The sequence below is a fragment of the Malus sylvestris genome, chromosome 17 (assembly GCF_916048215.2).
Source record: "Malus sylvestris chromosome 17, drMalSylv7.2, whole genome shotgun sequence".
Lineage (NCBI taxonomy): Eukaryota > Viridiplantae > Streptophyta > Magnoliopsida > Rosales > Rosaceae > Malus > Malus sylvestris.
In genome coordinates this window covers 10,926,655-10,952,926 of record NC_062276.1, presented here as the reverse complement: position 1 = coordinate 10,952,926, position 26,272 = coordinate 10,926,655, and the positions used below count along the sequence as shown (strand labels likewise).

The following is a 26,272-nucleotide window of genomic DNA, read 5'->3' as shown; positions in this document are numbered from 1 at the left end:
AATCAAATTCTTATGAGCTTTATTTCTTCTTCTCTCTCTAAGTTGATTCTTCTTCATGCTTCAATTCTGCTGAGTTAATAAGGCCCATGGCCACAGATGAAGGTAAAACCTGCCAGCTTATCAACAAACTCAAATTGATTCATGACCATTGATCCAATAGCACATTTTGAGATAAGCTAAATACACCATGCAAGCTGCTGTCAAGTTCCACTATATAATTAAAATATGGACCCATAACTTAGTTATCAAGAACCAGTACCCCCACTGACCCAATCACCAATTATGATTTCCAACAAATTCAAACAATTTAAGATTCTGGAGAAAAGTAGGTCGACCTACATGTGGAGAAAATTTTATGTGTACCCACAATGTCATTTTTAAGGACGGGACTCTTCTAGAAAAGAAGATAAGCACGTTGATAGTAGCTAGCACACTGATCGTCCTATTCCTATAAAGTAATCTCCATTTGTGCAAAACTACAACACATTTGTGACTTTGGAGTAATCAGAAATACAGAAGTATGTGTTCCACTGTACAATTTGCCAATAAGCCTCATGCGGTTTGTATTCCGGCTCCTGCGCAGAGCCATATAAAGGCAATGGTAAAACTGGCCAAGCTCCTTCACACTAGAGGCTTTCACATAACCTTTGTCAACACAGAGTTCAATCACAAGCGCTTTCTTAAGTCTCAAGGCCCCAACTCTCTCGATGGCTTGCCGGATTTTCGGTTTGAAGCGATCCCAGATGGCCTTCCGGATTCGGATGAGGGTGCTACCCAAGATGTCACTTTGCTTGCTGAGGCCGTCGTGAAAGATAGATTCTTTTCTCCGTTCCGCGACCTCCTTGTAAGACTCAATGAAAAGGCAAGCTGTGTTCCTCCAGTGACTTGTATTGTTTCAGATGGATTCATGTCCCCATTCGCCATCACAGCTGCTGAAGAATTTGGACTCCCTATTGCCTTGTTCTTCACTATTGCTGCATGCAGCTTCATGGGGTTTAAACACTACCGCGCTTTGATCGAAAAGGGACTTGTACCACTCAAAGGTGAGACTGAGATTAATTAATTAATGACTCTTAATTAGAAAATTAGCATAGTCCTACGTTTATTCCTCAATTCCATTCAAGATAGCACACACATATAAATAGTTTGTTATTTTTCGTGTCTAGGGTTAAGTTAGTGAGCAGGCAATTGGAAATCAAATATAGGAATACTACAAGATGCTTTCAAATTATAAATTGGTTACTACAGCTATTACTTTTTATAATTTTGTTGGGCAAAATAATAAATACATATATGTATTTATATGTATTTATATGTATATATTCCTTAGCAAAAGTAATGTACCTAATCAAAATTGGGGAGCTTCAATGAAAGGGTAATGTTAGGGAGACCATAATTTTATATCAAATGATGTGTCACCAATATAAAATAAACACATTAATCAACATTTAAGTAATTATCCAACACCTACATACTTTTTTTAACCATTAACATCTTAATAATTTTATTAAATGAAAATGACAAAAAATACACACCAACTCAACTTTTATTAACAATAACAACATTAAAAAGACTGACGCGCACGTCCACGCGTCTTCACCCCTCTTTCTCTGACTTGCAAACAATATTAAGTGCAGATGCTTAAAGTAGTAGGGGCGATTATTAAGGCCCCTACTTTATTATTTATATTTACTGACATTTATATTTAGTATTATTGCATTTTGAGAATTGTATTAATTGAAAATGATTTTCAATCTCTCATTAATTATTTGATTGTATTCTCATATTTTAGGGTCAAATATATTTACGATTATTTTTATTTTTTGCCACCACATAGACGAAAAAATAAATTGCTCACAGAAAAATTAATATTAAAATAATTCATACTTCATATTGATTATATACGAATGGTACAAGTATCATGAAGAAGTTTAAACCGTAGATACAAAAGGTAGTCTAAAAAAATGTATATGTCTAATCAATCTTCTGCATCCCAAACACCGAAATGATACAGAGTCTAAAGCATGTGTCTTCCATGATTCATCATGTAGATACAATACAGAAGGTAAAAGCAAATTAGAGTAACACTATTTTAAGAAGCATAACAATCAAATTATGTAGAACTCACAACCATGAAAAGAAACGAACAAATTACATAACACAATCAAATTATGTACAAACCCTTCACAAAACATCTAGAAAACAAAACCTGCAAAATAGACAAAATATTAAACCTAAACTAAGCCAATCGAGGTTTATAATGTAATTCATCATTTTGATAACACTAATATTATACGAAAATAAAACTGAAAAAAAATGTATGAAGAACACACCTAACGAATTTCACTTCAATTTTTTCACACCCCATCATCAAATTTACCTGCAAAACAACAGTCTGAGAGAAAAAAAAAACTTCAATCAAACTAAATAAAGCTAGTTTTTTTCTCTACTACGAACCTTTTTAAATCGCTCTTTTGCTATCTAAGACTCATCAAAGGGAATATTGAAAGGTAGATAATTAAGAAAAATAGATATGAAGATAAAACAATATCAGATCCAGAAAAAAAAAATTGAAGAAGAAGGATAAAAATATGAAGGAACAAGAAAAATGGAGATGAGAAGAAGAATATGAAGAAATAAGAAAAATGGAGAGCTATGAATCAACTAAGAAAATGGAGATGAGAAGAAGAATATGAAGGAACAAGAAAAATGGAGATGAGGAGTTTGTGCCTTGAAAGAAGATCAAGAGAGAAATATGGGGAATGTGCGTGTTGGTTATCCTAGAATTAGGGTTATGATAACTGTCTTATTTATTTGATTAATAATTAAGAAAAAAAAGTTAAATATAAGAAGATAAATGCTCCTAATTTAAACTATTAAATTAAAAAAAACTAAACAAGTTAAAAATATATTATTATAGGCTCATTTATCCGCCCCTAATAACTAAATTTGTAGATGTGGCTTTTTTCGCCCCTAAAAGTAGTAACATTGACACGCCCCGACCTTGATATTCCCTGAATACCAGGATAGACATGTGCTGGTCGACACCCGAGGGTAACGAAAGCCATTAATTGATACAAAAGCTAAGAATAAGAAATAAATAAGAGTTAGAAATTTAAAATACAAAGAATTAAAAATTTTAGGAACGTGCTCAGAGCATACAACTAAACCTAATCACTAAAAAGAATTAAGATAAAATTGAATGAGTAAAGAAGTGAGTCCTACATCGAGAGGATTCAAAGATGCTGCTGCAGAAGTATCTTGACACCGGGATTGGGGGCCTTGATCCTAAGTCCTGAATGGGGGCGCAAAACGAAGGTGAGTGGACCAAGTTCATATATATAAAACAATTATCAATATACAAACCCCCACCGTTATATAATGAAAACTACTAGCATAATAAATGATGGATTTAATAAAAATCCTAGCATGCCAAAAATATCTCAAAAGCCATATAGCGGAATATCATCGCAGAAATCAAAACAGTAAACGTCTCATAAATCGTCTTGTAAGCGCGGTGTGCTGCTAGAAAGATCACCGAATAAATATAACTCCCGGCCCAATGCCTGCACCTAAGTCTTTGTGCTCGTAGCCAGAGATAACTCCCTCCCGGCCCAATGCCTGTCACCATGTCCCTCAACCTTTCGCTAGGGATTATTTCTCCCGGCCTACTGCCAACACCAAATCCTCGCCCCAGGCGGCATAGTGTCTACTAGGTACGCACAAATAGTTACGCCTCTCATAAATAACCACTTCATAGTATAAATGTCGTTCATCGTCTATACTATAAAGAGGGGTTTAAAAAATGTTCTAGCATCCTATCGTCATTCATCAGATAGTCTACCAGTTCATGGTTTTTATAGAAAATACAATATATCAAAATATAGCTCAATATCGACCAACAATTAATTCCTCACCAAAAACACAAGACGAAAATCAATATATTAAATCAACAGGCTTCACATAAATCAAATCATAAATTCGTAGGCATGTTAATCATTTATGCAATTAAATTATCAAATCATGTAATTTTAGAAGGGGTCCACTCACAGTACATAGTTGCCAAAAGTTGCGCCACTAGCGAAGACGGAAACGTTACAATAATTGCCCCTAAGCACATAAAGGTTACATTTAGTCAAACTTTATTCAAACGATTGAATTTGGGAAAACGGACATTGGAAACGGATTCAGAACGTCGAATTACCTTAAGAAGGGTCCCGGACGAAAACCCGAAAAGTCAACCCCAAAGTCAACGTTGACCGGGAGTCAACGGTCAAATTAGGTCTAACGGGTTTTAGGCTTGAAATCCGGATTAGGGTTTAGGTTTAGGTTAAATAGGATTAAGATCTATTGGGTTTTGGAATTCTAAGGTTTTTAGGTTAAAAGGGTTTAGGGTGAAGAAATGGGGATTGGGCTTAAGCCTAAACACATACACACACCACAAACACACACACACACATGCACGGCATGCATATACACACACGCGCACACACACTAAACGCACACGCACACACACCAATTAAACACACACACACACACGGGTTGCACAAGGCCGGCCCTCACAACACACACACACACATAAAGGCCCTAAGGCCTCATTAAAAGGCTGGGCTTGGTAGGGAAGGCCCAAAGGCCTTGGGTTTTCTAGGCTACCGGATTCAAAAAAAGAAGAAGGCCGGAAAACCACCCAAATTTAAACGGCCATAACTTTGTCAAAACTCAACGAAATCAAGCGAGACAAAAACGAAAGTTGTATCCCTCGAAGAGACGAAGAGAATGGTACCTCACACGACGTCTAACTCCCCGTGGTTTAGCCGTAAATGGCCTCGAAAAGGGCAGTGCTCGCGCGGAGGCTCCTGGGATTTCGTCGTCCTTTCTACAACAGAAGAGAGAAAACTACAGAGGTTTTGATGGTGATGTCCTCAGCAGATGGCGTCGCTGAGTGTGTTGCTCGGGGAAAAGGAGTTGCAGCGAGGGAGAGAGATGAGGTCCCCGAGAGAGAGACACGGGAGAGAGGGAGACCGGAAAACACAAAAAAATAAAATAAGGTGAGCCCCACAGGCTCACCAATTAAGGCTTTAAAACAATTTTTAAATAAAAATGGGGTTGGGGTGTTTCAATCTACCCCCCTTAAAAGAATTTCGTCCCCGAAATTTAAAATAACTTACTACACTGGAAAACTCGAAAATACGAAAAAGGATACACATATATATATTCGTACGAAGAAATCAAGTCAGAGCGGTTGCACGAAAGGGAAAATGCCATCCCGTCGCGATCGGGTTGCAATGATTCCATCTTCCGTGCCTCCAGGCTCATACTTTCTTTCCCCATCAGTGTAAAAATAGAAAACATACTTTAATAAAATATAAAGTCAAAAACGCAAAATAGCTTAAGGCCAAAAGTAAGAACATAAAATAAGATAACGTCAAAATAGATAAGTACTAACATATAGATCGAAAACTCGAGCTACACTTAAAACTGAAAACGGAAATACTTCCCCAAAACATTTGTAACTTCGAAAATACAGGTGTCGGCCATCACGTGTCTGTCCTGGTATTCGGGGAATATCAGGGTCGGGGCGTGTCAAACATTAATAGGGGCGTTTATTGTTTTACCTCTACTACAATTAATAGAGATAAATCTATATTTTTGCCCTTAATAAAGATTAATAGGGACAAATTCTTATATCCGCCCCTAATAATCACTATTCTTGTAGTGCATCACCATCATATTTATCTCCTTTTTCACCTATCAGCATAGGCGAAGCCATGAAGGGATCACAATGGTCCCAGGCCCATCCTAACATTTTTTTTTATACAGAAAAGTTTAGTGTTATGGTTATGATTTTCAAGATTTTTAGTTTAAGTTCTTTCTTTATGTTTGATTTGAGATTGGTGGCTCTTATGGAGTTCAAGCAATCTGATTCTTGTGAGCTTTGAGGAGGAAGGAGAGAGGAAGAAAATTAGAAAGGCATGGGGTTTAGGTTTAAGAAAGATAATGACGAGGACAACACCATAGCAGGCTTAAACGACAGTGGTTGGTTCCTCACCACACAACAAAGTATTTTATGTAAGATTAGGAGAGCTTTTCAGATTGAGACTTTGGGCCCCTTATAGGCTAAAATCCTGGCTCAACCTCTCTCATTTTTTTCTTCTTTTTATCAAATCTGCCTCTCTCCTTTTACACATATTTTTCTCGCTCTTCTCTCTCTCTCATGTCGCTCCTTCCTCATCTTCCTTCTTTTTTTTTTTTTTGTCTCTTTTTTTGTATAAAATTTAAAAACTAGTAACATTTTTAAGACATAATAATATAAATTATTTATCACATGCCAAAATTCAACAAGAGTCTTATCAACAAATTTTTAATGAAAAACACACTTAATGAAAATTTAGTAATAAGAAATACAAAAATGTTATTCTTACCATCTATTTGTACAATCTCTTTAATAGAAATGAGACCTACATTTGTTGGTGATCCTACCTCTATTAGAGACATGGTATAAATAGATGTTAATTGTCGCACTATTCTAAGAAATATTGTTTCTTAAAAAAAATTAATTTCTAGAAACAGGTGACACTGTTTCTAGAAAAATATTTTTAAAAAATTAACAAACAATTAAATGTTTTTCATGAATAAAATTTAATGAAAATAATTTAAGATATATATATATATAAATATATATATCTATATAAGAGAAGGGGGGGCAAGGTGAAAGAGGAGAAAGGAAGGGAACCGGGAGAGAGGAGGGGGAGAGAGAGGAGAGAGAAAGATAGGTAACAAAAGAGAGACTGAGAGCTAGAGAAATAAAGTGTGCATGGTACTGTGTTGAGTTTGCATGTCAGTATGCATAAAAGGCCACGTGAAATATTAAGGATGCGTTTGTTGCACCTCCTTAAGTGGGACTGACTTGGACTAACTTAAGTAGGACTATAATCTTGCTTTTGGAATGGCGCTGGACTACAATAATTGAGACTCGCCTCGACTACGAGGCGCTCCCTGCTTCACTAAACCTCGTTAACAAGTCCCAAGCTTTCGCTTGGTATTAAGCGGGACTAGGAAACAAGATCAGACCTGAGCTTTCGTTTTCCTTGGGCTTCGCCTTCTTTCTTATGCGGCGCCATCAGCTATAGCCCACAGCCGACTCGGCCACATCACTGTGTAGATCTCAAAATCTAACCACCAAAATTTGAAAGAAAAAAAAGAAGCAAAAGATAACAACAACGATCCCCAACCGGATAATTTCACCTTTTTCTTTGAAAATTCCGAGATGGTTATTTTGTTCTGGAATTTAAGACAGAGAATCAAAGCATTGCGGGAGAGTTTGGGTTTCTTCAAAATCTAGGAGATGTTCGCTTGAAGCCGACGCATGAATCACAATCCATATCATCTCATTGCTTTGGGAAAGGAGAGAAATGGATAGAGAAGGGGAGAGAAAGTAGCTTCGGGGAGCAAAAGTGATAGAGAGACGAAGAGGGAGAATAGGGAGATAAGGAGATGAGGGGATTGGACTGAGCCAACGAGGGAGAGAAGATTCCAGAGAGTACTGGTTTTAAGAAAAAAAGAAAAAGGTTGATATAAAATATTATTAAATATGTATTAAATAATATAATATTATTTAGTGCTAACTATCAAGCTTTTTAATCCAACACTACATCAAACACTTCACTAATTTAGTCTACCTTAGTCTATTGTAAGTCAGTCCAGTTTAGTCCCTAAGGCAAGTCCAGTTCGAGATAGTCTGGTGCAACAAACACACCCTAAAGTTATTAATATTTTTTGTTGAAATTTAAAATTTTGAAGCATTTTTCATTTGTTTATCTATAAAAATAATCTACATTATGCCTATGAATATAAATATGATTATTTATCCCTGTAAATATAATTAGATATTTGATTAAGTAAATTATTTTGGTATACCTATAATTTTCTAGCTATATGTTATATTCAAACTAAAGTACCTAATCAAATGATTAAAGTCTTCCCTTGCAACCTATTACGTCCCAGGTTCAAACCCATCATACTCCCTTTACAATAAATTAGTGTATAATATTGCTATATTAAAAAAAAACTAATATTACTAATCAAATTACTAAAATCAAGATTTTATCTAACACTTGGTTCTAATGAAAATCTGATTAATTAATGGCACTATTTTTAGACATGACTAAAAAGGTGCAGGAAGAAAAATTAACATTCTGCCATTCCCAACTTTTCTTTTGCTACTTTATAACATTGCCTAGTTTTACGGCTTTGTTTAGGGAGACGTTATTTTATGAAGATGTTATTGGCACTCTAAAAACGTTATTTTGCACTCTTTTGCTACTTATGAAATGCTTGGAGTGCAAAATAATTTTTTTAGCTTGCCAATAACAACACCATTTGCTAATTAACTGCTTGTTTATAAACATACATGCAAATGTAATTCTTGTTAAATTAATTAATTAATTGGTTTTTAATGTAGATGAGAGCTATTTAAGAAATGGATTTTTGGACAAGGTCATCAATTGGATTCCAGGAATGAAGGACATTCGTTTGAGGGATCTCCCAACCTTCTTCCGAACCACAAATCTCGATGACACCCTGCTTAACTTGTGCATGAACGTAACTGATGAAGTTCACAAAGCTTCAGCAGTTATTCTTCTTACTTTTAATGCGTTGGAGCAAGATGTTTTGAGTGCTCTTTCATCTATGCGTAATATTCCACCTGTTTATACCATCGGCCCGATCGAATTACTTCTCAATCAGATACCAAAAGACCCTTTGAAGGTTGTTGGGTATAGTCTATGGAAAGAAGAAACTGAGTGTCTCCAATGGCTCGATTCCAAGGCACCAAACTCAGTTGTTTATGTGAATTTCGGCAGCATAACGGTCATGACATTGGAACAACTTGTGGAGTTTGGTTGGGGACTTGCAAATAGCAAGCTTCCATTCTTTTGGGTAATTAGGCCTGATTTGGTTATCGGCGAATCAGCGATTTTGTCACCTGATTTTTTTGCCGAAACAAGAGAAAAAGGTCTAATAGCAAGTTGGTGCCCACAAGAGCAAGTTCTAAACCATCCATCAGTTGGAGGGTTTTTAACACACAGTGGTTGGAATTCAACCATGGAGAGTTTGACTGCTGGAGTGCCTATGCTTTGTTGGCCATTTTTTGCTGACCAGCAAACTGACTGTTACTATACTTGCAATAAATGGGGGATTGGCATGGAGATTGATAACGATGTCAAGAGAGATGGAGTACGGAAGCTTATTAAAGAGTTGATGGAGGGAGAGAAGGGTAAGAAAATGAAAAGTAAGGCCATGGAGTGGAAGAAACTAGCAAAAGAGGCTACTGGTCCACTTGGTTCTTCATCCACAAACTTTGACAACCTAGTGAATAATGTTCTATTAAGGAACACTTAGATGGAACACTTAGATGTTATACATCAGAATAATTATCTAATTTTTTTGTGATTTAGTTTGTTGCTATGGTGTAAAAAAAAAAATTGTTGTTCTGGTTGGTCTTAAGGCTGTTTGGTATTGCTATGTTTTTTTAAAAAAAACTGCTTATGTTGTGATGTAAGAATAAACAGTTGTAAAATAAAGTTGTTGAGTGTTTGGTAAACTTTTTTATTTGAAAAAGTACTTTTAACAAAAAAAAAAAGTGTCTAATTAGTGTTGTGAGAACAAACGCTAATATTTTCGAAAGCTCAACTAAAACTAATGCCTGAAGCCCCAAGAGAGCAATTTTCTAAGAAATACCATTTTTAGATCTTGTCTGCATAGAATGGAGATTGATTGGAGGAATAGAGAGAACAACTTGTAGTTGTTCAGGTTGGAATTCAAGTACCACATATGCAGATTCATCATTATTTGTTAAGATTGTTGGCAATTCTGTAGTAATTCTGGTACTATATGTTGATGCCATTATCTTCACAGGGTGTGCATCACAAGCTATCAATGAGGTTATTCACTCTTTCACTCAAGAATTTGATATTAAAGATTTGGGACCGCTTCATTATTTTCTGGGAATACAAAATGTGCTTTGTTTCTGTCTCAAGATAAGTATGTTACAGATTTACTTACCAAATCTGAGATGTTGATGCCTAAAACCTGTGCTACTCCATGTTTACCATACAATAGACTATTAAAGGATGACGAAAAGCCCTACAATAATCTTGCATTGTACAGAAGCTTGGTTGGTGCACTACGATACCTGACATTCACTAGACCAGACATTGCTTTTGCAGTGCATTAGGTCTGTCAATTCAAACAGTGCCCTATGGAATCTCACTTTATGGCAGTGAAGAGAATTTTAAGATACTTAAAAGCTACTCAGGGTTGTGGCATTCATTATGTCAAAGGATCATTGGATGTCACTGCATACAGTGATGTAGATTGGGCAGGTGACCTTAATAACAAGAGGTCAATTACTGGCTTGATTGTTTTCCTTGGTTCCAATCTAATTTCTTGGTCCTCAAAGAAACAAAACACTATCTCTCGCCCATCTACTAAAGTTGAGAATAGAGTTCTCTCAACTACAGCTGTTGAAATCGATTGGATTAAACAACTATTGGTTTTCCTGCAAGTTCCATTTTTTGGTAAACCTCTTCTATTTTATGACAACTTATCAACTATAGCTCTCACTTGCAATCCAATTCAGCATCAAAGAGAAAAACATATAGAGATCATTGTGCATTTTGATAAAAAAGAGGGTTGCCAAACAGTAATTGTAGGTCCATTTTGTCTCTTCAAATAAGCAGTTTGCTGATATACTCACTAAAAGATTGTCTGCACCATTATTTCAAACACACTCTGCCAATCTCAGGCTCAGTTTCTCTGCCCCTGAGCTTGAGGGGTGATGTTAGGAGCATTAAGACCCAATGGTTATAGATTTGATAAGTGTCAAGGGATTAAGAAAGTAGTTAAGTTTGTTAGAAGTGTAGCTTAGAGTGTAAACCACTATAGCTATGATATATATATATATAGCTTGTAATGCACTATTGTAATTCATTAAGAAAATATCAATACATATAGAAGATTTCTTCCTCTCTAAGCTTTCTCAATCCTTTCTTTCTCTTTATCTTTGCTCTTACTATAAGTTCTTCAATGGTTAATATCATGAAGAAAGTTGAGGTTTCACCATAAAACCAATTGGTAATATGGGGAATAGTCAACTTACTTATAAGAACATGTAAGGTCACTCCTCTCATCAATGTAGGATTCATTCTCAACATATCTCCTCACATGTGGCAAATTTTCACTCATAAAACGTGCACAACACAACGGGGTGACGTGGAGTGCGTGTGACCCTTTGGCTTCACACATGGGACAACCTGGTTCTGATACTATGAAGAAAGTTGAGGTTCCACCATAAAACCAATTGACAATATGGGGAATAACTCATCTTACTTATAAGTTCATGCAAAGTCTCTCATCTCATCAATGTGTGATTCATTCTCAATGCCACCAAATATCTTTTTTTCCTGCAATTTTTTTTTCTTTTTTCTTTTTTTCTTTTCTTTATTTTCTTTGTTTTCTTTGTTTTCCTTTTCATTTTCATTGTGCACAAATACATAGTTGTGCTTTTTGAACCTCATTGAGCACAAAACTATCTCAAATGTGCCCTCTGAACAAAAATCACCCTAGTTGGTGTCCTGTATTTGTGCCCATTAAAATGTTAGCACCAAAATTTGTGTAACTGTTTATAAATATCAGTAATCATAATATTTTTATTAATTTTCGTACACACAAAAAGAATTTTTGGGCCCTTTGATTTAGTATATTTAAATTATTTAGTTTTATAGACACAAGTATATTGTCATACTTCAACAATCTGAAGACAAAATCTTAACACACCACAGGGTTTTTCGTTTATTTTTTCTTTGATTTTTGTGTAATATTTTAACCCTTTTTTTTTCTTCGTATTTGATCCCTCAGGAAACTCAGAGACAGCGTCTCCGCAAGAAACTCGTATGTCCGTTTTTATCATAAGTGAACAGTGAAGTTTTGGTCCTTCTACTTCGCCAAGTACGTACCCAGACCACACTCCATTGGTAATTTGCAAAAATCTATGAATCTCAACGCCATTGATGAGACTGTAGGCGAGTTTCTGTGAGCTCGGTGGCCCACAATGGAAGTCCGAGTTGGTTTTCTGAAATGGGTTAGTCATCTTAACGATTCTGGACCGAGTTAATTCGGTCTCTGCTAGCTGCCATTTTAGTGTCGTCGATGAGGACAAGCTCTATAACTACACTTTGGACTCTCCCATCCCTTTCTTCCCTCACAGCGTCCAAAGCAAAGATGGGCACTTTCTCTCTCTCTCCATTTCTCTGCCACTTGATATGGGCTTTTCTTATTATTCACTATCTGTTAATGCGCATTTGTTCGAAAGAGATTCGGATGAGCCATTCTGGTTTCTCTAATTTGAAATTGGGATGTATCTTAAATTGTAATAATAGTTGAATATCAGAGTACGCAACGAATAAGATTAACAAAATAATAAGAATTTTATTAAACAAACTGAGAATACCGGAACGGTTACAAAATCCTAAGAGGCTACATTGTGACTGACTTGTTCTCAAACTAAATTACAAACTCTATTTATAAAGCAATAAACCTAAGAAACCCTAATGCGTAAATGCCAAAAATACCCTACTACAAAATCAAATCAAATCTCTAATTAATTTCCTAAATAAACCTAATAAATTCCAACACCCCCCGTCAAACTCATGGCGGTAAACAACATGAGTTTGCCAACAAGATGTGGATGCAAGACTCCAAATTCCAGTGCTAGTGCCGATGCCGATGCCAATGCCAATCCCAATACCGATGCCGATGCCAATGCCAATGCCAGATTTCCATTCCAAGTTCAAGCTACCATGCCCAATGAAAGAATACACGGGCCACAAAACAACCATATTTTTTTCCTTCCTTCTTCTTCCTTTTTGTGGTTCCTTTTTTTTTTTTCCCTTCTTTTCTCCTTCGTCCCCTTTTTTTATTTGATGGGGGATCTTCTCCTCTGCAAGCAAAACTTTTTTTTCTCTCATTTTTCTTTTCCTTGCAAACAATCAATACCAACTAACAAATCTAAAACGAACAACGACAGAGGCAAACAAATTGATACCAACGAGAACGGATTAAACCCTAAGGATCGAACCCGCTCTGATACCAAGTTGAATATCAGAGTGCGCAACGAACAAGACTAACAAAATAATAAGAATTTTATTAAACAAACTGAGAATGCCGGAACGACTACAAAACCCTAAGAGGCTACATTGTGACTGACTTGTTCTCAAACTAAATTATAAGATCTATTTATAGAGCAATAAACTTAAGAAACCCTAATGCGTTAATGCCAAAAATACCCTACTACAAAATCAAATCAAATCTCTAATTAATTTCCTAAATAAACCTAATAAATTCCAACAATAATTGTATGGTACATTATGGTTCAAGATGTAACATCCCACATTGCCCAGGGAGCTCATTGGCTTCGGGTTCCGTCGGAACTCCGAAGTTAAGCAAGAAGGTGGCCAGAGCACTCCCATGATGGGTGACCCACTGGGAAGTTGCTCGTGAGTTCCCAGAAACAAAACCGTGAGGGAGTGGTTGGAGCCCAAAGCGGACAATATCGTGCAATGGTGGTAGAGTGGGCCCGGGAAGTGGTCCGCCCCGGACCGGGATGTGACACAAGGGGTTGCGGAGGTTTTTCGCACTCTTGAGCTATGGAAATCGGTTGTATTCTAGCTGATATACATTTAAAAGAACTCTCTTATTTACGGTGGCATTTCTGATGTATTTTTTCAATTATCAATTTGGTCAAGCAAAATTCATTTTTCCTTGCTTTTAAACTTCATTACTACAGGTAGCAAAAGAGACTCTGCTCTGGTTTCAGGTTTGCTCCATCGGGTCACACCTTTGTTTTTATACTGATATTCTGTACGACTATGATCATGATAATACCACAATGCAGTTGTTTTTATTTATTTAACCGTTATCATGCTAACTTTTACAAGCATATGCCTTATCAATGCCACTAGGTTCATTATTGAGTTCTGTCTGGAGCAGCTTTGTGATGGAATGATTTTCAATCGCGATCCACCTAGGTTACAATCAGTGGCGAAGCCAGGATTTCTCGGGGGAGGGGCGAATTTAAAACAGTGCAAGGTTAAAAAAAAATAGCAACAACTAAATCTTTGTATATAATAATGTCTTCCATAATTAATCAATAAAAACAAATTACAATTGTTGTCGACGAGGTTTCATGTCATGAAAACGTCGCATAATAGGCTCATTATCAATAAAAGCAAATACATCTCTCTCAATGTAAACAATCATGCTATCACTCAACCATTGATCTCCCATTTTATTACGCAATGGTGTTTTCACAATCTTCATAGCAGAAAAAGCTCTCTCCACCGAAGCGGTTGCAACCGGTAACACCAAAGCCAATGTAAGAAGCTTATACACTAACATATAACTTTCACACCTCCCAGTCTTCACTAACTCTTTTGCAAGATCACTGATTCCTCTCAATGATGAAAACTCACTATGCATCTTCATATCTTGAATGTAATTGTCAAGTTGAATTGGAAGATTCATGAGGTCCATACGATCAAAATCTTGAGGATAAAGTTGGGCTAAACGAACAATTTTTTCTTTGTCAAAAGATGCAAAATTATTCACTGGACTCAAACATGCCATACAAAGAAGCAACTCGGTGTTTACCTCATTGAAGCGATCATTCAATTCCTTTAGTTGCATATCAAGGACTTGAAAATAGAGGTCTACACGATAGTAATGGAAGTTTGTGATTTTTGGAGCTTTACGCCTTGATTTTCCAGGTACGATATGCAAATCCTCCATGTTAGGAATGACAATATCATGCTCCTCACAAAACTTTTCTACATCATGCAACAAGTCCCCAAAGTCATCATCTCTCAAGGATTGTAGTCTTTGCTTGCATACTTCCACTAACGCCATTGCATTCACAATATCTTGATCTTTCTTTTGCAATGCTTGTGATAACTCATTTGTAATTCCCAATATAAGTCTCATCAAGAAAAGGTGAAACACAAAATCAAAAGTTTGTATGTCTTTGAATAACCCAGTAGCTTCACCGAGATTATCTTGGTTGCGATCACTTTTAATCCATTCAACCACCTCCACCACGGCTTCAAACATAACAATAATACTAACTATAGTACCATAATGCGAGTTCCACCGTGTATCACATGGACGCATGAGGCTACTTTCTTGATTTAACCCTTTACCCATTTTAAGATTACCAAGATGAAGAGCTTTTTGAATTTGTTCTTGTTGTTTCTCTCTCAATGCATCACGACGCTTGCACGAAGATCCAATAAGATTCACCAATCTATTAGTATTGATGAAGAAATTGGCAACATCCTCATTTTCCTTTGCCACAAATACAAGAGCTAGTTGGAGTTGGTGTGCAAAACAATGAATATAAAATGCTTGAGGATATTTGTTCAAAATCTTTGCTTTAAGACCATTTAACTCACCTCTCATATTACTAGCTCCATCATAGCCTTGTCCTCGTAACTTGGACATACTCAAATTTGTTGTAGCAAACAATCTCTCAATAGCCTCTTCAAGTGAGCTACTAGTTGTAGAGGAGACATGTTGAACACCCAAACACTTTTCAATTGCTTCTCCTTTTTTGTTCACATAACGCAATACCACCGCCATTTGCTCTTTATTGGAAGTATCACGTGATCCATCAACCAAAAGAGAAAAAAATGTACCTTCCATATATTTAGTGATTGCATTAATAGTTTCAATAGCACAAGCACGAACAAGATCCTTTTGAATATCGGAAGAAGTATACTTGAGATTCTTGGGAGCATTCTCAAACACAACCTTTCTAACTTTCTCATTATGATCGGCAAGAAATTGCATAAGCTCTATGTAATTACCCCTATTGCTCGATTTCAAAGATTCATCGTGCCCACGAAAAGCCAAACCTTGTCGCAACAACCATCTTGTGCAATCAAGTGCTCCACTTAGTAAAGTGTGATAATTAACGCGAGCTTCATCAGTTTGCTTGATCACAAATGTTTCAATGTGTTGTTTTTGTGTCATCAAGTCTTTAGCTTGTTGCATAACTTTATTATGAAGACTTCCAACACCTCCCTCGTGGACTCGAAAATTTTCGGGTCCTTTCCTCCAATTTGTAAACCCTTTTGTAGTGAAGACATCACTTCCACTACCACCCGCTTTATCAAAATCACATTTAAAAAGATAGCAATAACGGCAAAATGCAGCATCTTTTACTATACTATACTCCAACCACTTAAAATTATCAAACCAACCTGTAATAAAACATCGATTGTCGCTAGCTTTCCTTGGCATGATGTGAGACTTCGGTTGACAAGGTTCCTTTTGAAGGTAGTATCTACGAATTGCTTTACGACAATTGAGTGGATAATCAAGCATTCGACGTCTCAGTCCAGGGTCTGCCGGAAGATTAGCTAATATTTCATCCAACTCAGTAATCTCACTTTGTTGTGCACTACTCGGAATACTAGAAGGAGGAGGAGGACTACCCGGAATATTTGAAGGAAGAGGAGGACTATCCGGAATATTTGGAGAAGGATTTAAGCACTGTTTCTTATAATATCGTTCCATTACGTAACTGTATAACGAAAGAAAAACAAATATATCTTAGACTCTTAGTCCTAGAGTAGACTACGAATTTAATTAATCAGTACCAACAATCATATCATATGAATAATCAATTTTTATTCTACAGTAGAGTATGTAGACTACGAATGTAATTAATAAGTACCAACAATGCATTTGAATGAGGGTTTTAGTTAGTTGAATTGGGGTTCATTATGTTGATGTATATATAATATATCAATCCTCTTTTATGTACTTCAAAAAAAAAATCAATAATCATAGTATTCATATGAATAATCTATAATCAATAACCATATAATATATAACCCTATAATCCTACATCAATTAAACAAAATTTTATATTCAATAATCAATTAGGGTTTGAAATAAATTAAAAATTTTACCTTAATTGGAATTTGGAGTGGCTGTGCACAGTGCACAGTGCTTGCAGTTAGACTGATATGTCTGGTCTTGGAGGAGGCCAACAACCAATGGAATGGAAAGTGAAGGTTTTGTCGTGTGGGGGAGGGAAAAGGGGGGAAAAGGTGGGGTGGGGGGGGGAAATGACGTCTGACGGGATGGGATATGGGGAAAAGGGTGAAGGTTTTTAATTTGAAATAGGGATTCAGATGATGGGGATGGGGACCAGTGGTCCCTTGTTTATATATTTTTTTTTCATTCAACCAAAACGACGTCATACTCGTTTACCAAAAAATTTTAATTTTTTTTTACTAGGCCCAAAACGACGTCGTTTTGGCCTGGATTTTAAAATTAAAAAAAAATCCCTCCCATCATCTTCCCCGAGAGCTACTCTGTTTCTGGTTTCAGAATTCAGAACCCGGTGCTCACTGGTGCTCCCCAGTTTCCGGCCGAACGAGGGGGGTTCAAGCGTCGCTCCTGCCTTTGTTTTCCGGCGAGCGGAGGGGCGAACGCCCCCCTTCGCTCCTACGTAGCTTCGCCTCTGGTTACAATGTGTGCACTACCATTGGGCGTGCCTCAAGCATGGACATGAACATAATTGGTGAGATTTCTTTTCTATTTTTTTTAAGTCTACCCCAGATATAAAATTGCATGCTACTCTCTGGATTTCTTTACTATAGCTTGAATATGGCATTGCGCCCATATGTATGGACATGTACTAGAAAAACATGTTTGCGCGAAGGAACAAATTTCGTCGCGCAAAATATGTTTGCGCAACGCAAAACACAAAACATCGCACAAACGATATTTGCATGACAACACTTTGCGCTACGAAGGCTGGCGTCACGCAAAACAGCTTTGCGACGTAGGCGCAAAGCTGTTTTGCACGACATAACACCTAAGTTGTGCAATGTTATTTTTTATTTTTTTCCTATTGCTTTTCTTTTAGGGTTCTTTCATTGCATTTTTCTTTTGTGGTATCCACTTGTGTAAATATTTTAAATTGACGATCAAATTAGTTCATTGTGTTCATATAGGTTTAAAGAGTGTAGCTATAAAAACTCATCAAAATCAGAGTTAAAATAACTGTTAAATCGTGATTTTTCATTTATAACCGTCGAAAAGGTTTGTCTCGTTGCATAATCTCTGAATGTTTGTTTTTTGCAATTTTTGGCATATGCGATCTTGAAGTATATACAAACAAGTTTGACGGTTGGATCGTTGAAACTAGTTTCGTACAATGCATATCCCATCAATACAATAGATTCACTAACACTTGGAATTTATTTATATATTTATTAAGTATAACATAAGATTTTGTAGTATCCACTTGTGTAAATATTTTAAATTGATGATTGAATTAGTTTATTGTATTCATATAGGATCAAGGAGGGGAGCTGTAAAAAATTATCAAAATCGGAGTTAAAATAACCGTTAAATCGTGATTTTGGTTTATAGTCGTCGAAAAGTCCTCGTTACTTGATATCTGAATGTTTGTTTTTTGGGATTTTTGGCGTATGCGATCTCGAAGTATATACAAACAAGTTTGACGGTTGGATCGTTGAAACTAGTTTCGTACAATGCATTTCCCATCAAAACGATAGGTTCACTAACACTTCGAATTTATTTATACTTTCATTAAGTATATCACAAGATTTTGTGGTATCCACTGGTGTAAATATTTTAAATTGACGATCGAATTTGTTCGTTGTATTCATATAGGGTCAAAGAGTATAGCTGTAAAAAATCATCAAAATCGAAGTTAAAATAACCGTTAAATAGTAATTTTTTGTTTATAACCGTCGAAACGTTTTGTCCCATTACTTGATCTCTGAATGTTTATTTTTTGCGATTTTTGGTATATGCGATCTCGAAGTATATACAAACAAATTTGACGGTTGGATCGTTGAAACTAATTTCGTATAATGTGTTTCCCATCAAGTTCAATGGTTTATATATTTACTAAGTAGATTTTAATTTATTTATTTTGTACTCATAAGCAAAAGGGCAAAAAAAAAAAAAAAAAAAACTTTGCAGGACGTAGGTGCAACTGAGTCGCGCAAAGCTGTTTTGCGAGATGTAGGTGAAACTATGTCACGCAAAGTTGTTTGCGCAACGCAACACCTACGTCGTGCAAAGTTTTTTTTTTTTTTTTTTCCTTTTTTCCTTTTGCTTTTCCTTTGGGGTTCTTACATTGCCTTTTTCTTTTGTGGTATCCACTTGTGTAAAAGTTTTAAATTGACGATCGAATTAGTACATTGTGTTCATATAGGTTTAAAGAGTGTAGCTGTAAAAAAACATCAAAATCAGAGTTAAAATAATCGTTGAATCGTGATTTTTCGTTTAGAGTCGTCGAAAAGGTTTGTCTCGTTACTTGATATCTGAATGTTTGTTTTTTGCGATTTTTTGTGTATGCGATTTCGATGCATATACAAACAAGTTTGACGATTGGATCGTTGAAACTAGTTTCGTACAATGCGTTTCCCATCAAAATGATAGGTTCACTAACACTTAGAGTTTATTTATACTTTCATTAAGTATAACGTAAGATTTTGTGGTATCCACTTGTATAAATATTTTAAATTGATGATCGAATTAGTTATTGGATCAAGGAGTGTAGCTGTAAAAAAATCATCAAAATCGGAGTTAAAATAACCGTTAAATCATGATTTTTCGTTTATAACTGTTGAAAAGTTTTGTCTCATTACTTGATCTCTGAATGTTTGTTTTTTGCGATTTTTGGCGTATGCGATCTCGAAGTATATACAAACACGTTTGACGTATGGATCGTTGAAACTAGTTTCGTACAATGTGTATCCCATCAAAACAATAGATTCACTAACACTTGGAGTTTATTTATACTTTCATTAAGTATAACATAAGATTTTGTGGTATCCACTTGTGTAAATATTTTAAATTGACGATCGAATTAGTTTATTGTATTCATATAGGATCAAGGAGTGTTGCTGTAAAAAATCATCAAAATCAGAGTTAAAATAACCGATAAATCGTGATTTTTGGTTTATAGTCGTTGAAAAGGTTTGTCTCGTTTCTTGATATTTGAATGTTTCTTTTTTGCGATTTTTGGCGTACGCGATTTCGAAGCATATATAAACAAGTTTGACAGTTGGATCGTTGAAATTAGTTTTGTAGAATGCGTATTTTAAATTGACGATCGAATTAGTTTATTGTATTCATATAGGATCAAGGAGTGTTGCTGTAAAAAATCATCAAAATCAGAGTTAAAATAACCGATAAATCGTGATTTTTGGTTTATAGCCGTTGAAAAGGTTTGTCTCGTTTCTTAATATCTGAATGTTTCTTTTTTGTGATTTTTGGCGTACGTGATCTCGAAGCATATACAAACAAGTTTGACGATTGGATCGTTGAAATTAGTTTTGTAGAATGTGTATCCCATCAAAACAATAGATTCACTAACACTTAAAGAGTTTATTTATACTTTCATTAAGTATAACATAAGATTTTGTGGTATCCACTAGTGTAAATATTTTAAATTGACGATTGAGTTTGTTCATTGTATTCACATAGGGTCAAGGAGTGTAACTGTAAAAAATCATCAAATTTGGTTTTAAAATAACCGTTAAATCGTGATTTTTCGTTTATAACCGTTGAAATGTTTTGTCCCGTTACTTGAGATTTGAATTTTTTTTTTGCGATTTTTAGTGTATGCAATCTTGAAGCATATACAAACAAGTTTGACGGTTAAATCGTTGAAATTAGTTTTGTAGAATTTTATAATAATTTTTTTAAATATAACTTGTGCGACGCCTAGATGGGGTCGTTACGCAAAACCACTTTGTGCGAGCTCGTAATGCATACATGCGTCGCGCAATGTGTTAAAAATTTGGCGGTAGTTTTGTAAAAATTAAGGGCTTTTTTTTATTTTCCCAAATTTGGACAAAATGGGAGTGTAAAAATTTGGTCTCTCTTCCCTCTGTCTCACTCAGTCTCTCACATCTCGCGCAGCAGCCTGAGCCCTGAGCCTTGAGCCTCCTCTCTCACTCGGTCTTCAATCACTCTCTCAAAATCTCTGTCTCTCATTCCCAACACCATCTCTCGATTTCTCTCTATTTCTGCCTTCATCCAAAAAAATTTCACACGCCTCCATCTCGGCCAAGCTCGCGCTGCCGTCAATTTCGATGTCCTCTTCAGGTTCGCACATTCAATCTCATTATTTGCATATTTAATTTAATGATTGTGGTCAGATCCATGGTTGAAAAGGATGGGTCTGTAAAGGGAATTGTTTTCAGCCAGTTCACATCGTTCTTGGATATTTCAAGGTTCGACCCGAACCCCAAATTCTGTTTCTGCATTTTTTTAGATTTCTAGGGTTTTATATTTGTGTATGCGAATTGGGATTTTTTTGCAGGCATATTTGCGTCGTCAGCGGCGCTGATGTTCAATTGCATAAAAAAAGTGGACAAGAATGCGAGTGGAGGTGGACAAGAATGCGTCGTTAGCGGCACTGTGTGGTTTCTGTGTTTGGTTCTTAGAACTTAGGAATACCTTGTGGCCGACTGCTTACCTCTAGATTCGTCCATTGCTTGTCTAGATTTTTGGATAAACTAGTCTTTGCGCCTTCTTGTATCTGTCTGATCAGTCTAGTTTTAATTTTCAACCCCAGATAATGCATCGGTGCTTATACATCGATTTCCATCCATGTGTAAGTGCATAATACACTCATTTAAATAACCCCATTACGAGGACTTATCATTTTCTATTCATCTACAGGACTTTGATGAGTGCATCGATTATATTGACGAAGCTACAACATCTGGTGGTGGTCTGTTGGTTCACTGCTTTGTGGGAAGATCCAGAAGGTGATTTTATCTTCCAGTATAGGTTGTTGCTTTCAGGTTGTCTTCTTCGCTGTCTTAATTTAAGCTATCGGTTAAGTGAATCCTTCAAATAAGGTTCTGTTGATCTCTTTGATACAACATGGATAAGAAATAATGTTTTAGCATAAATTTTCTACAATTTTGCATCTCAGTTATTAATGTCACAACAGAAAAAAAATTTGGGCTTTCAATTGCTGGTTTTAACTAGTTAAAGGTCAAGAGTCATTTAGTTGTGTTGTCTAATGACCAATTTTAGATATCTTCAAATTTGCACTGTCTCCAATGACCCTTCTCAATTAATATTTGGCATACACTACACAGAGGGACATAGTCCAACTCTTAGAAACTTTGTTTGAGTATTAAGCTCTAGTGATAAGCCACATGATACAGTTTCCATAGCATAATCAAATTTTCGAGGTTTTGATTTAGAGGCAATATATGCATCAACGTTAAGGCTTATGTGATCAGTTAATATCTTTGAATGTTGAGGCTTACGTGATGAGCTAATTTTTTTGAATTTCATCATATCTTGATTATTCTAAGTAGCCTTCTTCAGTTGAATACTTGAATAAGATATGTGGATTAAACTTTGAAGGTTGACATTTCCAGAGGGGCTTCATCCTTGATCCTTATTAAGTGAGAAAGGATAAGGTGAAGGGTGCTAACCTCAGGTGGCTTTACCCACATTTGCCCGTCATACGGGTGCTAACCTCAGGTGGCTTTACCCATATTTGTCCGTCATACCAGCCACTCTCTTCGTAAGGTATAACTGCTGATAGTAGCCTATCACCAACATAACTCCATCCCTGTAGTACGGTAATTATATGATTTACTTGCCTTAAAGATTCTACAATGAGAGACGTTCTACTAAACAAATATTAACCATGAAAATTGCTTGGATGTGCTTGTTTTTCTTTCTTATTGCTTACAATACTACTGTTTAATGTCTCAATATGAAATTTCGAGCCTTGCATTTGTTTTTGTGTAGTCCATACATACTGAGGAACCTGTAGTAATATATGTTCTTTGCACCCGGATGCAGTGTTAAATGAGCAAGGGGGCCATAGAAACTTCTTTTCGAACGACTCCACTCAAAGTTGTTTGGGAGCATATGCTCCTATCAACTTTACCCGGGACACACAAAAGAAGTACTTTGATCCTATTAGACAGGGGAGGGTGAAGAAGCTAGGACAGAAGGGTAGAGTTCAAGAGAGCAAAATGCGTTTAGGAACGTGGAATATAGGAACCTTAACGGGAAAATCTATGGAAGTAGTGGAAGTTATGGTGAGGAGAAGGATAAATATTATGTGCCTACAAGAAACTAAGTGGGTTGGTAGTAAGGCAAAGGATCTAGAAAACTCAGGGTTTAAACTTTGGTATTCGGGCACAAATAGAACGAGAAACGGTGTTGGCATCATCGTGGACAAGACCTTGGTACAAGATGTTGTAGATGTCAAGAGGGTAGGAGATAGAATCATGGCAATCAAGATTGTAATAGGACAAGAACTTATCAATGTGATTAGTGCGTACGCACCTCAAGTAGGGTTGGATACGAGTTCGAAGGAGAAATTTTGGGAAGATCTTGGAGACTTGGTGCAAGGAATTGCTCAGACGGAGAAGTTATTTATAGGAGGAGATTTAAATGGACACGTGGGCAGGGAGACAGGCAACTATGGAGGTTTTCATGGTGGCCATGGTTTTGGGGAGAGAAACGAGGATGGGGAAGCTATCTTGGATTTTGCAGTGGCATATGATCTCTTCTTAGCCAATACCTTCTTTAAGAAGAGAGAAGAACATGTGATCACCTACAAGAGTGGGTCGTCAAAAACACAAATAGATTTTCTTCTAATGAGGAAAGGGGATCGTATAACTTGTAAGGATTGCAAAGTTATACCAGGAGAGAGCGTGGCTAATCAACATCGCTTGTTGGTGATGGATGTACATATCAAAAGAGTAAGACAAAAGAACAAGACTTGGAAGTGCCCAAGGACTAGATGGTGGAATCTAAAAGAAGAAAAACAAGTCATTTTCAAAGAGAAGGTAATCACCCAATGTGTGTGGGATAGAGAGGGGGAAGCTAGCGAAATGTGGGATTCCATGGCTAGTTGTATCCGAAAAGTAGCAAAAGAGGTATTAGGAGAGTCCAAGGGCTTTGCCCCACACCAAAAGGAATCTTGGTGGTGGAATGAGGAGGTACAAACAAAGGTGAAGGCTAAGAAGGAATGTTGTAAAGCCTTATACAAGGAGAGGACCGATGAAAATGGTGAAAGGTATAGAAAAGCGAAGCAAGAGGCGAAGAAAGCTGTGAGAGAAGCTAAGTTAGCGGCTTACGACGATATGTATAAACGACTAGATACCAAAGAAGGAGAGTTGGATATCTATAAACTATCTAGAGCAAGGGAAAAGAAGACAAGGGACCTAAACCAAGTGAGGTGCATCAAGGATGAGGATGGAAAGGTTCTTGCTACAGAGAACGCGGTTAAAGACAGATGGAGAGGTTATTTTCATAATCTTTTCAATGAAGGACATGGAATGAGTGCTTCTTTAGGGGAGTTGAGTAACTCAGAAGAGTGTAGAAACTACTCTTTTTATCGTCGAATCCGGAAGGAAGAAGTGGTTGTAGCTTTGAAGAAGATGAAGCATAAAAAAGCAATAGGCCCAGACGATATACCAATCGAAGTGTGGAAACTTTTGGGAGAGACAGGTATAACATGGCTCACTGACCTTTTCAATAGGATTTTGAAAACGAAGAAGATGCCAAATGAGTGGCGAATGAGCACTTTGGTGCCTATCTACAAGAATAAGGGCGACGTACAAAATTGCATGAACTATAGGGGTATTAAGCTAATGAGTCATACAATGAAGCTCTGGGAGAGAGTCATTGAGCATAGATTGAGGCAAGAGACACGGGTTTCGGACAACCAATTCGGGTTCATGCCAGGGCGCTCAACCATGGAGGCAATCTATCTCTTACGAAGATTGATGGAAAGATATAGAGATGGGAAAAAGGATTTACACATGGTCTTTATAGATTTGGAAAAAGCGTATGATAGGGTCCCAAGAGACATTCTTTGGAGGATTTTAGAGAAGAAAGGAGTACGAGTAGCATATATCCAAGCTATAAAGGATATGTATGAAGGAGCAAAGACTGCCGTAAGAACTCATGAAGGACAAACCGAAAGCTTTCCCATAACTGTAGGATTACATCAAGGCTCATCCTTAAGTCCTTACCTTTTTGCGTTGGTAATGGATGAGTTAACACGACATATTCAAGATGATATTCCTTGGTGTATGCTTTTCGCAGACGATATAGTGTTGATAGATGAAACTCAGGAAGGGGTAAATGCAAAGCTTAACCTTTGGAGAGAAGTGTTGGAATCTAAAGGTCTTCGCCTAAGCCGATTAAAGACAGAATATATGGAGTGCAAGTTCAGTGCAAATGGAGGCCAAAACGAGTTAGGGGTGAGGATCAGAGATCAAGAAATACCAAAGAGCGACCGTTTTCGTTACCTAGGATCTATCTTGCAAAAGAACGGAGAATTAGATGGAGATCTCAACCATAGAATACAAGCTGGATGGATGAAGTGGAAGAGTGCATCCGGCGTGTTGTGTGACCGCCGTATGCCACTGAAGTTCAAGGGAAAATTTTATAGGACGGCAATAAGGCCGGCGATGCTGTATGGCACAGAATGTTGGGCGGTGAAACATCAACACGTACACAAAATGGGTATAGCGGAGATGAGGATGCTTCGTTGGATGTGTGGGCACACGAGAAAGGATAAGATTAGGAATGAGGATATCCGGGGTAAAGTAGGAGTAGCCGAAATTGAAGGAAAGATGAGAGAAAATCGGTTACGGTGGTTTGGACATGTGCAAAGAAGGCCTACTGACGTTCCGATTAGAAGATGTGACTATGGGACAGAGGTTCAGGGCTGAAGGGGTAGAGGAAGACCTAGGAAAACTTTGGAAGAGACTCTAAGAAAAGACTTAGAGTACTTGGATCTAACGAAGGACATGACACAGGATCGAGCACAATGGCGTTCTAAGATTCATATAGCCGATCCCACTCAGTGACTTGGATTTTCCAAGTCTCCAACCGAGAAGTTTTCCTCACTCGGGAAATTAAGGGAACACTACCCCAACCTACATGCTCTACTCAGAAAGCTTCAACATACAAGCTTTAACAAAAGAAAATTCAAAGAACTTAGCGAAGAAGGCTTTGGTGTATTTAACACAATACGTTGAAATGAAGGAAAGCTTATTTATTGATATCCCCGATAAGCTACAAATATGTACATATACATGAGTCAAAATAAGCACACAAGAGGGAGCCTTCACAAAGGTTGCTTAGGAGAAGTCTCAGCAGTCGG

General features: G+C 36.8%; 2 protein-coding genes across 2 annotated transcripts; one reads left to right on the top strand and one right to left on the bottom strand.

The window, feature by feature from the left end:
• The first annotated feature begins 367 nt into the window (after nucleotides 1-367).
• Nucleotides 368-9,601, top strand: LOC126611063 (7-deoxyloganetin glucosyltransferase-like). Its single transcript, XM_050279246.1, has 2 exons — nucleotides 368-1,043; nucleotides 8,462-9,601. Exons 1-2 carry the CDS (start codon nucleotides 521-523, stop codon nucleotides 9,397-9,399), a joined length of 1,461 nt encoding a protein of 486 aa, XP_050135203.1. The 5' UTR covers nucleotides 368-520; the 3' UTR covers nucleotides 9,400-9,601.
• A 2,020-nt stretch (nucleotides 9,602-11,621) lies between these two features.
• On the bottom strand, nucleotides 11,622-16,629 carry LOC126611786 (uncharacterized). Its single transcript, XM_050280147.1, has 2 exons — nucleotides 14,368-16,629; nucleotides 11,622-11,633 (listed from the first exon to the last, which is right to left on the bottom strand). The coding sequence occupies exons 1-2, from the start codon at nucleotides 16,627-16,629 to the stop codon at nucleotides 11,622-11,624; spliced, it is 2,274 nt and encodes a 757-aa protein (XP_050136104.1).
• Nucleotides 16,630-26,272: the final 9,643 nt, after the last annotated feature.

What these genes read in the sequence shown, in the direction of transcription:
- LOC126611063 (XM_050279246.1), top strand. Translation starts at nt 521, where the DNA reads ATGTGTTCCACTGTACAATTTGCCAATAAGCCTCATGCGGTTTGTATT. An exon ending in GGGACTTGTACCACTCAAAG is followed by an intron (nt 1,044 to 8,461) that starts GTGAGACTGAGA and finishes TTTTTAATGTAG; the next exon opens with ATGAGAGCTATTTAAGAAAT.
- LOC126611786 (XM_050280147.1), bottom strand. Translation starts at nt 16,629, where the DNA reads ATGGAACGATATTATAAGAAACAGTGCTTAAATCCTTCTCCAAATATT.